The sequence below is a fragment of the Eleutherodactylus coqui genome, chromosome 8 (assembly GCF_035609145.1).
Source record: "Eleutherodactylus coqui strain aEleCoq1 chromosome 8, aEleCoq1.hap1, whole genome shotgun sequence".
NCBI classification, from domain to species: Eukaryota; Metazoa; Chordata; class Amphibia; order Anura; family Eleutherodactylidae; genus Eleutherodactylus; species Eleutherodactylus coqui.
Genome location: NC_089844.1, coordinates 32,186,852 through 32,200,443, shown reverse-complemented (window position 1 = coordinate 32,200,443; position 13,592 = coordinate 32,186,852). Strand labels below are relative to the sequence as shown.

Here is a 13,592-nt window from a genome sequence, read left to right as displayed (position 1 = left end):
TTTCTCATCCGTTCTACATAGATGGTGTAGAAGTTACTTTTACCTTTAATGTTTATCTTAACTCAAAATCTCATATTTACAAGCAGAATAATTTAAAAATGACATTAAAAGATGAAACCTCCAAGACAAAGCCATATAACAGGAATAAATGCAAAAGCATTTTACATTTATTAGATATGACTTGATCTTCTCATATTTCTCCATAGTGAAAGTACCGCTGTGCTGAGGAATTCGCTCCAGACTCTCCAGCATTTGTGTATGTGACCGGCTCAACGGTTCCGGGCTGCAATAGATAGATACATTCAGTAAAAAGAGCAGCAGTACAGACCGCACTTATAACTGCATCTATATATAAAGAATACTACTTCATTCTAGAATTCCCCTCTACTTTTACCACAAAAGCATAGTAAAAGTTTCTTTTCCTCGTGTACAGATTGTTTAACTCGCATTTTCTGGCACACATGCTTTTCCAAATTTGGTTCTAGGCAGTGTCCAGAAGGCTTGCAGGGGAGAACTAACGTCAGACTGTGTAGGAAACACACTACTGACAAGGGGAATGGTAAGGTCCAGTCCCACATTTAGATAGTGATCAATAGGAGATCAGCGGGGGTCTGTTAAATGGGAAGCCCCATTTCCCCTAGCCAGTGCTTTAGTGTACGGAGCTCTCTTGCTGCCGGAAGCAGTCAGCTCCGTACATTGTTCAGTGGCCCTGGTTGGTACTGCAGGTTAAGTCCCATCAAAATGAATGACACCTAATCCGCAATATCCACTCAGGCCCAAGAACAACTTATTGCCAGGGGTCCAGGGCAGTGGACCCCTTCTGATATGCCAGTGATGACTTATACTGAGGATAGGACATAAAGAGCTAGGAAGTAAGACGGCTCATTTAACATCCTTTTCTAGGAGGAAGTGCGGCACAATACAGAATTAGAGAATGCGCACACTGAGGAGTCCGACGTGCATTTTTCTGCGAGAATTCCACCTCTAAAAATATGTCAGAAAGCCTATGCTGCAGATGGAATCGCATCAGCCATTCCACACAGGGGTTTTGTGCATTCACATGACTAAATTTGCATTTGGATCAGTGCAAAAATATGCAGCTTAGTAGGTTTTTAAAGGTGGAATTCATGCAGAAAAATCCATGCGAGATTTCATTGTGTGCATATACCCAATGAAAGGTTCTCCAGGAAAAAAAACAGACCTGTCTTGTTGTTGGCGCCTCTTTGTGGTAATTGCCACAGCAACGTTATCCCAGGCCTTTTGCAGGTCTCCTTTGCCTGGGGCTTCACAACCAAGTTGTCTCCAACACTCTTCAAAGATGGCCTTCCACTTCTCATCAGCTGGAACTGAAAGACACCCCAGCTTGCTGCATACAAATAATGGGAAAGTAATAGAAGTAAATCTTTCCACTGTGCCCAGTTTAACAGTCACAAAACTTTACTACAGCATGTTGAAAAGTGGCCCCTTTGACGTAGCTTCTGGAAGGCTCTATCGTTTTACATTAGTCATTCTGTGGAATCGTTACAATCCCAGTCTAAAGATAGGTTCATTTAGATCTAAATTAACCTGTTACTGTTTTAACCACCCAAAACTCACTTGAAGATAGACAGTATAGAAAGAATATTTCTTCTTCAAATTAAAAGTAGGGAAGGAAGAAAAAAAAAAAAAAAGCTGTCCCATAATACCGTATATACTTGAGTATTAGCTGACCCGAGTATAAGCCGAGTCAATAAGTTTAACCACAAAGAACTGGGAAAACTTATTGACTCGAGTATAAGCCGAGCTATACTCGAGTATATACTGGGTAAAACCTCCATACTCACCTCCTGGCGTCTGTGTCTGTGCAGCAAGCTGCTTGAATTCTCCCCACTGTACTCTCTGCTCGGCTCTGTCATCCCTGTCAGTGCTGTGTAAGTAAGCACTGTGATTGGATCAAGCGCCAGCCAATCACAGCCGATGCTCAATCATTCACAGCCAATCAGTGAATGTCATTCACTGATTGGCTGTGAATGATCGAGCGCCAGCTGTGATTGGCTGGCTCTCAATCCAATCACAGCGTTGACCGCGGGGGATGACAGAGCCGAGCAGAGAGTACAGCGGGGGATGACAGCAGGGAGAATTCAAGCAGCTTACCGTATCGCCGCCAGGAACACAGGAATTCAAGCAGCTTGCTGCACCACCGCCGGGAACACAGACGCCAGCTGGGAGGCGAGTATGGAGGTTTTTTTTTTTTTAACCCTTCCCTACTTCTATTCCAAGTATATAAAAAAAATGAAGTATAACTACACAGAGTATAATCTGTTAGAACAAGAAAGTAAGATTCAAAAAAAACATTTGAGAAAAGATTACACCAATAACTCACAGTGACTTTGCTTCCTCTGTCTCCCCTTCATACACACTTGGTTTTACGTAGATACCGTTGACTTTGATACCAGATCCCCATTCGCCACTGAAAACACCCTCAATGCAATCTCCATTGGACATTCTGAGAACTCCCTAAGAAGTAAACAAAAACAAGCCAGTAGTAAATGTCAGCTACCATCAAGGATTACAAGATAAAAATAAATAAATCTATAAATCTCACCTTCCCGTTCAATGTCCAGTCATCGGAAAACTCTCCTTCATAGACCGTGTCATCTTCAGAAAGAAGAACGCCTGCTCCCTACAACACACATCTACAGGTGAGCTTTATATGAAGACAGACACTTATTGTAGATGACAAACTTACAAATCTTAGACAATATCGGACTATCTCAAATGCTAAAGATTAAAAAAGGCCCCCTACCCTTAAAATAGGACTACAAATTCTACACATTTACTACATATATAGTATGAACATACAGTACACTACATGACAGCTGATACAAGTAAACAGTAAACGTAACAGTAATTTAGTGTTAAAAGTTGATACATTTAGAATTAGAACGGTGAGTACTGTAAAAGGAGAGGCTGTTTCCATATGAATTGTAGTCTATGGAAACATAAAAATAAGTTGGCGATATACAAATAAAGTTTTTATTATTAAAATTGACAGCATAAAAAGACCACATGGTTAGTAGAATAATAAATAAATATATATATATTTCTACTAACTAAGGGACAAATAAAATAATCTAAAGGGCGGGCTAGATGGACCGTGTGGTCTTTTTATGCTGTATATAAAACACATACATACATTTATCCCAGGAATATTTGCATTCCTTTATTGTTGATTCTCTAACCTCGTCTGCTGGAAGGTTGTCCTAACATCTACTACTGCTTCAGTAAATTAATATTTCTTGATACGGCATCTGATCTTCCCCCAACTAATCTCGGATTGTGCCCCCTGGTTCAAGGGTTTAGCTTCCTAATAAAAAGACTTCCCTCCTGAATCATATTTATACCTTCAACACATTTTAAGGTTTCCATCATGGCCCCCCCCCCCCTTTCTTCTAGGCTGTACAAATCAAAGTCTTGCCTGATAAGTTTTGTTCTTGAGACATTCCAACATTTTTAAAGTCCATATTTGGACTAGTTCTATTTTATCAATGAGAGGTCTCCAGAACTGAACACAATATTCCAGATGCATTCTCACCAGTGCTCTATACAGCGGGATCACAATCTCCTCCTTTCCACTGGTTATATCTCTAGCTATGCAGCTGAGCATACTACTAGCTTTCTTTGAAACATATTTACATATTAACTCACCATCATCTTATTGAGACTAAAGGCTCCTTCATAATATAAACCAAACTGAGTCACCACAAGCCCATTGCCTTGTCGTAGATCATCTTGCCACGTTCCCATAAATTTTTCTCCCCTGGGGAAAGAAAAGGACTTTATTACTAATTACTTTTGTGCACTGTACTGCCACTTTAGCTCCTAAAAACCTTTAGGCCACTGTCACACAAAGCCACGACAAAACGCCGCGATTTTACAGTTTTCTGACGCAGTTTACTACATCCGACAGCGGTTTTTAACGCACCCAATCATTGTGATGGATGACAAGGTGCGTTAAAAAGCAAAAAAAACCATGGCAAAATCTGCGAGGCCCCATTGAAATCAATCAGAGCGCTATACCACAATTACCGGGGCATTCAAAACGCTGCGCTAATCGCAGTAAAGAGCGCATGTGTGAGAGTGGCCTACGGCCTGAAAACAGAGCTTACAGCTGTGTCCTCCCAATAAAAGGTGTTCCTATGATTTCACAAAGCCTGGAACTCCACAAACCTATCTGTGCCTTGCAAGTTTCATATACGGTGGGTAAATAGGAGATGTATCCATGGAGATTAGAGAGATTATTTTCCAGGAAAAATATTTACATGAAATAAGTAAATTACCTTGTGATGTCATCAAACACACCATAACCGGTCTTCTTGTCCATCACCCACTGTCCAATAAACATACTAGGAGACGTAGAAGTCAATTTGCCACTGCGAAGAAGCCCATGCCCATGCCTCGTATTATCCTGAAAGCAACCTTCATATACTTCTCCGTTGGCATACCTAGGCACACATCGGGTTACAGTTATTTAAATAATGAAACAGCCAATCCCTATACTGTGTGAGGGGGGGGGGGGGGGTGTCAGCGATGGGGGGTACAATCAGGATATGAAATACTTTGTTATCCACATCAGATCTTACCAGTAGGTGCCTTGACCACACATTTTGCCATCTTTCCAATGGCCAAGATAGCGGTCGTTCTTTTTTAAGGCTTTGTTGGGTATTACATACTCTCCATACCTGTGAAGTGAGATGGTACATTATGGTTATTATCACCTTCTTGTAATATACAAGTAGCAAGCTTCCAATAATTTATTATATTGGCAATTTTAAGGGGTATACACTGTAACTTAAAAAAATCTTTATTCTATTGATGACCAGCAGGAACGCACCTGACAGTCAGCTGATTCCAGGGGCTGCTGCCCCTGCGGTCAGTACAGGAAGCAGAAAGCATTGACCCTAGTGCAGCGGGCTGGGTTGGTACTGCAGTACCAACCTGGGCTGCTGCACTATGGTAAGCACTTTCTGCACTGACTGCAGTGACAGTGGTCCTGGGAATTAGCTGACACGTGGGAATTGTAGCAACGAGTCCCCACTGGTCATCAATAGAAAAAAATGGTTTTTTTTACAAGTCCCAGAATACACCTTTAACCCCTTGAGTGGCGGGTTTCCTACCACCCTGTCGTGCCCACCAGGGCAGGTTTTTTAAAATGGTCAAATCATTGAATTTCAACTAGTTTTGCAGTTGCGTCTCAAGAGCCATAACTTTTTCATTTTTCCATTGACATGGCCATATAAGGGCTTGCTTTTTGTGGGACAAGTTGTGATTTTTTAAACAGGGGGGAGGAAAAAAAGAAATGGGGAAAAAAGAAAAAAAGGGGCCATGTCATTAAGGGGTTAAATAATGTATTAACTTCCTTCTCTGGGTCATTACGACGCACATGGATACCACATGTGTGATTGTATTTTTGATTTTTTTACAAAGTAAAGGGAGACAAGTGTTTTTATAATTTTTTTACTTTTTTTTTACTTTTTTTTTTTTTTTGTCCCTTTAGGGGACTTCCACAGGGACCCATCAGGACCCCTGATCACATTCCGGGGGTCTGATGGTGACAGCCCTTTACATGCTGCAGTGACAGCCCTTTACATGCTGCAGTCACATAGACTGCTGCATGTAAAGGGTTAACACAGCAGAGATCGGAAGTTTTCTCTGATCTCTGCTGTAAGAGCTAGAACCTAGCTGTCCTCTGACAGCCAAGCACTAGCTCTCCCTGCCACAGAGACCATCGGCTTGCTTCTGACAAGCCGATGGTCTCTATGGCAACCTGTAAACAAAGCAGGAGATTGCCGACATATCGGCAATATCTTCTGCTGGTTTTTCAAAGGCCTTGCTTTGTTCTCTGTGGGTCTGTGCAGGCAGAGCACACTGTCACAGCTCGTGGCATTGTGCTCTGCAGCTCCCATAGTGATACATAGCCCGGAAATCTTCCGGGCTGTATCGCTATGAGCAGTGGAGCTCGTCACGGAAATTTTCCGGGCGTGCCACTCAAGGGGTTAAGTCTTTCTTGGGCATTAAAGAATGTTCAGTTTCTCGTAAACTGTTAGGTGAAGTTTGTGCAAATGTTCAAAACTGGTAAAAGCAAATGGGCACTATAAATTTCAAGTTGTAATCCTCATTTTCTAATCCCGGGCTTTTGTCTATTATTTGTTTATATGATTGATTACACACCCGTTTGTACCGTGTTTCCCCGAAAATAAGACACATTAAGAAATTTGCAGAAATCGCTAATATAAGGCACACCCCGATAATAAGGCATACTAAAGTGTGCAGGCAAGTCGAGAGGCCTGTCACCTGCTGGCATCCCCGTTGTCTTCTACCTCCTCCTGTGCTGTACGAGTGTGCTGTTGTAAGCTCCCCTTGCTGGCTGGAAAACTCCATAATGTCGTTCGGTTGCTGCTGCACACGTCTGCTGTGATGAGCTCCCCCTGGTGGCCGGAAGCTGCAATACCATCCCTGCTTACAAGTGGTACAGGTACTTCTGTCTGCAGGTACGTTACTTTTTTTTATGGCTCTGTGTGTGAGTCAGGCAACCATATGTGTGATTCTTAAGGCTGGGTTCTCACAGAGTGCATTTCCAGCCTTAGGGGGTGAGCATTACAGTCTCCAGACAGTGTGTGGGAGCCAGGTACTTTACAGCTCTTATTTTTTGTGTGTCATTTTGATTCAATAGGGGATGTCTGCTTTTTTGCTGAAGAGTCTTAAGTACAAGAAATAAACAATGTTGCTACCGTATATTTTTACCCCTAGACATGAGCGCAAAAAGAAAGAGCTATTCCGTTGAGTACAAGAAAGGAATCGTGGAAGATTCTTGGGGCAAAATCCTTCCTGCTTTGGCCCGAAGATTTTACAAGAAATGGAGTGTCAAGAAATTCAGCAGGAGATTCCGGGTTCAGATGTTTATGATGATGTGCCAGAAAATGATGACATGACTGTCATTGAGTAATTTTTGCTTTGTTTTCACAGTTTGTCTAGCTATATTGGTTTGTGGTGACAACTACGGTACTGTGCAGTATATACGGTAATAAATGTTCATTTTTTTGTTAAACAATAAATGTGAATTCTTCTTCATTGAAAAATAAGACACCCCCTGAAAATAAGACGTAACGCATATTTGGGAGCAAAAAATTAATGTAAGACGCGTCTTATTTTCGGGGAAACAGGGTATTTCATTGTCCCTTCAACAAAAATCAATAAACATAATTTTTTTTTCTTTTTTCTCAGTTTTCTAATATCAGAATCACTTACCCATCCTCTAAGCCATTCCTGAACTCGCCAGTGTATAGCCTTCCATCTGGCCAGCTCAATACTCCTCTAGAGAAAAAGCAATAGGAGTTGTCAGTTACATCTGGTACTAAATCGGTCATATCTTTGAATTCTAAATCCATGCTGCAAACTCAAGCAACTTTATTAAGCCAAAAGTCCACGACAGTGAAGACCACTTTATACAAATGCATATCTGAAGTAAAGGAAATATGGACAGCAGTTGGAGCGCACTTAGACAGAGTCCCCAGTTGCCCAGAAGCCCCTCTCTCAGCACTCTAAGCTGCACGCCAACGTTGTCATGCAGCTTAGAAGCTACCCCATATACAGCTAAAGCCTGCTCCCAAGCACTCTTCGATTGCTTCCCTTAATGATTGGGCAGAGCACTCCAGAATCACTCTGCCTAATCATAGAAAGCTATACTGTCATACCATTACTGCTGCATGGTTGACTCTATCCTGTCCTTGCACTCATCTCTATGATCAGTGGATAAAGAAACAGGAAGTTGAACTGTATTAGGTCTGCCTTCCAGTAAGAACAATGCTGGAGTTGAAGAGGAAAGTAACCATTGGATCCTGGGTATACAGCAATAGCACTTTGACTGTCCTCCACTAGATGTTAAAATTAACCGCTTGACGGGCCTAGACCACAAGGGATCCTTAGATTTACCTTTCACTGCCCTAGACCGCCAGGTATACTGACATTAAAGGGGTTCTGACACGAATAAGATTTTTGTTTTAGCAGCCATTGTTCCCTGGTCTGCCTAATGGACACAGGGAATCAACGATTAATGGCTGCTAAAGCATAAAAACCTAATACTTACCCTTTTTTCCTGTTGTTGTGCAGCGGGGGTCATCTCTCAGCTGGCTCTCTTCTTCCTCTGATAAGCCTGGATGGGCCCGCCCCCCTCCGGGATTGCACGCATGTGTAGAAGACAGGTGCCCTCTGAGAGGAGTCAGGACGGGCCGCCTCTCCACTGCGCACGCGCAGAACTTGGGAGTTCAGCCAGGACGGACGGGCCACCCACAGCAAGCACTGCTTGTGATATGGCGCCCGTCCGTTCACCTCGGAAGTGGCTAACGGACGGAGCAGAGCAGGAAGTGGTCATTTTGACCTCTCCAGCTCTGCTTCTAGAAGCTACAGAAGAAGATGCCCGACAGAGGGGACATGCCTGGCGATCGGTCCTGGCCAGCCAAGGCAAGTAAAAAATTTTTTTTTCATGTCAGAACCCCTGAATCACTCCCCTACAGCAAACAGGGATTTTAAAAGGTAAACATTTGACTGACCTAGACTGCAAGGGAGCCTTACGTTAACCTCTCTACTACCCTAGACCATTAGGTGTACTGGAATTAAAACCTTCACTACCTCTTAAACCACCAGGTAGACTGACAAGAACTTTACTGATACTAAAATTTTTAATTTTTATAAATATGCGTTAAAAACAGGGGGGGGGGGGGGGGGCATACACATTTGTATAGGACAAAAGAAAAGAATTTTTTAGAACATACTAGTTTCTCTTTATGATGATTAGGACATAGCTACACTGGCTATCATCATGATTTATATGTGTAGCCAGCTTTTCTTTTCTTTGTTCAATACCCACAAAAGTCACGGGTGTTTCAGGTGATTTAGATCCGTCACACCACGTTATATTGGGGAAGTATCCACATACGTTAAAGGTGTTACAGAAGGTTTAGATCTGCCACCTCACGTTGTGTTCAAAAGCTTGCTCTTTTGTCACATAACATCAAGGAGTAAAAAACTTTTATTAAAATTTTTACTCTTGTTGCCTTAGGTCAGATAGAAAAAAAGTATTAAATCAGGTGATAACCTCAAGTCAAATGAGCAAAAATTATTATTTGATAAGGTGTAAGCACTTTATGTTGTACTTTCTATATGTATGCACTGTCACATCGACGCGTTTCTATGACACTGCATCAGCGTGTCACTTCATCAGGATGGACTGGCTGCGTACACTTCAGATCATATGTTTGCTTTATTTGGGTTAGTACTTTTGAGTTTATTTTATTTTACTCTTAATACCCCAACAGACTGTGCTGATACTGTCAAGTCTAGGCCCAACGCGCCAGCATTAAACAAATCGCAGATGCCTTATTGAAAGCAATATCGCGACTTATAAAGCTTTGCGCTCCCTACTCCTCTAAGACCCCAGCTTATGCAGGGTAGATAAAGACCCAGCCTGTACAAGATGAATGCATAAATCCACAATTGATGACAGTGGACACTTAGTGCATCAACCTCTGTTCGTTATAGTTGAAGCACATATAAGCTTCTCAGGCTGAGCACAAAATTTATATGGTAGAGACACCCACGTTTATGGGGTTTGTGAATTTAAGCAAAGCCTGCACCCATGTGGTCAGAGTTATCTCCTCCACATCGCAGTTGTGCGGCAGAGAGAGCTTAAAGAGCCCACATTTACGGGGCAGAAGAGTAAAGACACCCACATTTACGGGGTAGAGGTGTTAGAGGGCCCACATTTATGGGGCAAAGAGAAAGATCAGAGCTACAATGGCCGCGATATATAGCCAGCAGCCAGTCTTACTATGGTTATGCTGGCAGCCAGTCTTACTATGGTTATGCTGGCAGCCAGTCTTACTATGGTTATGCTGGCTGCTGGCTATATATCGCGGCCAACGTAGCTCTGATCTTTCTCTTTGCCCCATAAATGTGGGCCCTCTAACACCTCTACCCCGTAAATGTGGGTGTCTTTACTCTTCTGCCCCGTAAATGTGGGCTCTTTAAGCTCTCTCTGCCGCACAACTGCGATGTGGAGGAGATAACTCTGACCACATGGGTGCAGGCTTTGCTTAAATTCACAAACCCCATAAACGTGGGTGTCTCTACCATATAAATTTTGTGCTCAGCCTGAGAAGCTTATATGTGCTTCAACTATAACGAACAGAGGTTGATGCACTAAGTGTCCACTGTCATCAATTGTGGATTTATGCATTCATCTTGTACAGGCTGGGTCTTTATCTACCCTGCATAAGCTGGGGTCTTAGAGGAGTAGGGAGCGCAAAGCTTTATAAGTCGCGATATTGCTTTCAATAAGGCATCTGCGATTTGTTTAATGCTGGCGCGTTGGGCCTAGACTTGACAGTATCAGCACAGTCTGTTGGGGTATTAAGAGTAAAATAAAATAAACTCAAAAGTACTAACCCAAATAAAGCAAACATATGATCTGAAGTGTACGCAGCCAGTCCATCCTGATGAAGTGACACGCTGATGCAGTGTCATAGAAACGCGTCGATGTGACAGTGTATACATATAGAAAGTACAACATGAAGTGCTTACACCTTATCAAATAATAATTTTTGCTCATTTGACTTGAGGTTATCACCTGATTTAATACTTTTTTTCTATCTGACCTAAGGCAACAAGAGTAAAAATTTTAATAAAAGTTTTTTACTCCTTGATGTTATGTGACAAAAGAGCAAGCTTTTGAACACAACGTGAGGTGGCAGATCTAAACCTTCTGTAACACCTTTAACGTACACTACCGTTCAAAAGTTTGGGGTCACATTGAAATGTCCTTATTTTTGAAGGAAAAGCACTGTACTTTTCAATGAAGATAACTTTAAACTAGTCCTAACTTTAAACAAATGCACTCTATACATTGCTAATGTGGTAAATGACTATTCTAGCTGCAAATGCCTGTTTTTTTGTGCAAAATCTACAATGGTGAATAGAGGCCCATTTCCAGCAACTATCACTCCAGTGTTCTAATGGTACAATGTGTTTGCTCATTGGCTCAGAAGGCTAATTGATGATTAGAAAACCCTTGTGCAATCATGTTCACACATCTGAAAACAGTCTAGCTCGTTACAGAAGCTACAAAACTGACCTTCCTGTGAGCAGATTGAGTTTCTGGAGCATCACATTTGTGGGGTCAATTAAACGCTCAAAATGGCCAGAAAAAGAGAACTTTCATCTGAAACTCGACAGTCTATTCTTGTTCTTAGAAATGAAGGCTATTCCATGCGAGAAATTGCTAAGAAATTGAAGATTTCCTACAACGGTGTGTACTACTCCCTTCAGAGGACAGCACAAACAGGCTCTAACCAGAGTAGAAAAAGAAGTGGGAGGCCGCGTTGCACAACTAAGCAAGAAGATAAGCACATTAGAGTCTCTAGTTTGAGAAACAGACGCCTCACAGGTACCCAACTGGCATCTTCATTAAATAGTACCCGCAAAACACCAGTGTCAACATCTACAGTGAAGAGGCGGCTGCGGGATTTTGGGCTTCAGGGCAGAGTGGCAAAGAAAAAGCCATATCTGAGACTGGCCAATAAAAGAAAAAGATTAAGATGGGCAAAAGAACACAGACATTGGACAGAGGAAGACTGGAAAAAAGTGTTGTGGACGGATGAATCCAAGTTTGAGGTGTTTGGATCACAAAGAAGAACGTTTGTGAGACGCAGAACAAATGAAAAGATGCTGGAAAAATGCCTGACGCCATCTGTTAAGCATGGTGGAGGTAATGTGATGGTCTGGGGTTGCTTTGGTGCTGGTAAGGTGGGAGATTTGTACAGGGTAAAAGGGATTCTGAATAAGGAAGGCTATCACTCCATTTTGCAACGCCATGCCATACCCAGTGGACAGCGCTTGATTGGAACCAATTTCATCCTACAACAGGACAATGACCCTAAACACACCTCCAAATTGTGCAAGAATTATTTACAGCAGAAGCAGGCAGCTGGTATTCTATCGGTAATGGAGTGGCCAGCGCAGTCACCAGATCTGAACCCCATTGAGCTGTTGTGGGAGCAGCTTGACCGTATGGTACGCCAGAAGTGCCCATCCAACCAATCCAACTTGTGGGAGATGCTTCTAGAAGCGTGGGATGCAATTTCTCAAGCTTACCTCAACAAATTAACAGCTAGAATGTCAAAGGTGTGCAATGCTGTAATTGCTGCAAAAGGAGGATTCTTTGACGAAAGCAAAGTTTGATGTAAAAACAATGTTATTTCAAATACAAATCATTATTTCTAACCTTGTCAATGTCTTGACTCTATTTTCTATTCATTTCACAACCCAGGGTGGTGAATAAGTGTGACTTTTCATGGAAAACACAAAATTTTTTGGGTGACCCCAAACTTTTGAACGGTAGTGTATGTGGATACTTCCCCAATATAACGTGGTGTGACGGATCTAAATCACCTGAAACACCCGTGACTTTTGTGGGTATTGAACAAAGAAAAGAAAAGCTGGCTACACATATAAATCATGATGATAGCCAGTGTAGCTATGTCCTAATCATCATAAAGAGAGACTAGTATGTTCTAAAAAATTATTTTCTTTTGTCCTATACAAATATGTGTATGCCCCCCCCCCACCCTGTTTTTAACGCATATTAATAAAAATTAAAAATTTTAGTATCAGTAAAGTTCTTGTCAGTGAAGAATTGTTTTGAAAGTTCATAAGGACTCATAGGCCACTGTGACTACCAGGTAGACTGACATTCACCCAATCACTGCCTATGTTACAATAACCCCTTCACGGCACAAGACCAGTAGAGATAATGGAATTAATAGTCTTGCTGTCCTAGATAACGAGGAATACTGAAATGAACCCCTTTATTAAGCTAAACCACTAGTATTTCTTCTATTAACCTTCAATGACGTAGACCACAAGGTATACTGACAATTACCCTTTCACTGCTCTATATCACCAGGGATGTAGACACAAACACCCTTACTAGTATAGACCACCAGGCATACAGACATTAACTGTTTCACTGCCCTAGGCCATCATGAGAGATGTAGACTATGCTAGAGCTGGATGCGATTTAACACACCTGAATACTATGTAGGCGTATATAGCTGGCTACTTTATAGCCAATTATCAGGCACTACACATTAATACATATATAATGCAGTTCTATATTATCATCCAGCTTAGATGAAGCACTGCCCAAGTTCCACACTACCCTGCTTACTAACTACAAAGGCTTAGCAGGAATACTGCTTTTGAGCTCAGGAAGGAGTTGGCAAGTCCACAGTCTGCAAGTATACTTGCGGGGACCACTACAGCCAGTAACAAGACTCAGCGGTGATGCTAATAAGTATAACACATGACTGCCGAGCCACTGATTTGGAACCACTTTTGGTGATTTGTCCTTTAGGCCGGGCTCACACGAGCGGGTCGGATTCCATGTGCGGGAGGCCCGCAGCAGATTCTGACAGCAAGCTCAGTGACTGTCCATACGGCCACGTAATATACTGCGTATGACCATGTACTCAGCAGGCTATCATGCACAGTACAGCTTT

At 42.1% G+C, this 13,592-nt stretch overlaps 1 protein-coding gene across 3 annotated transcripts in view; it reads right to left on the bottom strand.

Annotated features, from left to right (window-relative positions):
- Window positions 1-13,592, bottom strand: part of ALS2 (alsin Rho guanine nucleotide exchange factor ALS2) — an 80,385-nt gene that overhangs the window by 16,596 nt on the left and 50,197 nt on the right. For 2 of the 3 annotated variants that reach the window (XR_010786329.1, XM_066575424.1), the window contains exons 19-26: window positions 7,288-7,353; window positions 4,623-4,721; window positions 4,320-4,484; window positions 3,688-3,799; window positions 2,585-2,662; window positions 2,363-2,496; window positions 1,202-1,366; window positions 166-283 (exon numbers count right to left, since the gene is read on the bottom strand). Coding sequence is in view for 2 of the 3 variants with exons in the window: in XM_066575424.1 (XP_066431521.1) it covers window positions 166-283; window positions 1,202-1,366; window positions 2,363-2,496; window positions 2,585-2,662; window positions 3,688-3,799; window positions 4,320-4,484; window positions 4,623-4,721; window positions 7,288-7,353 (937 nt within the window). In the remaining variant the exon portion in view is untranslated. The remainder of the gene's footprint in view (window positions 1-165; window positions 284-1,201; window positions 1,367-2,362; window positions 2,497-2,584; window positions 2,663-3,687; window positions 3,800-4,319; window positions 4,485-4,622; window positions 4,722-7,287; window positions 7,354-13,592) is intronic. The other variant, XM_066575425.1, reaches the window with a different exon arrangement.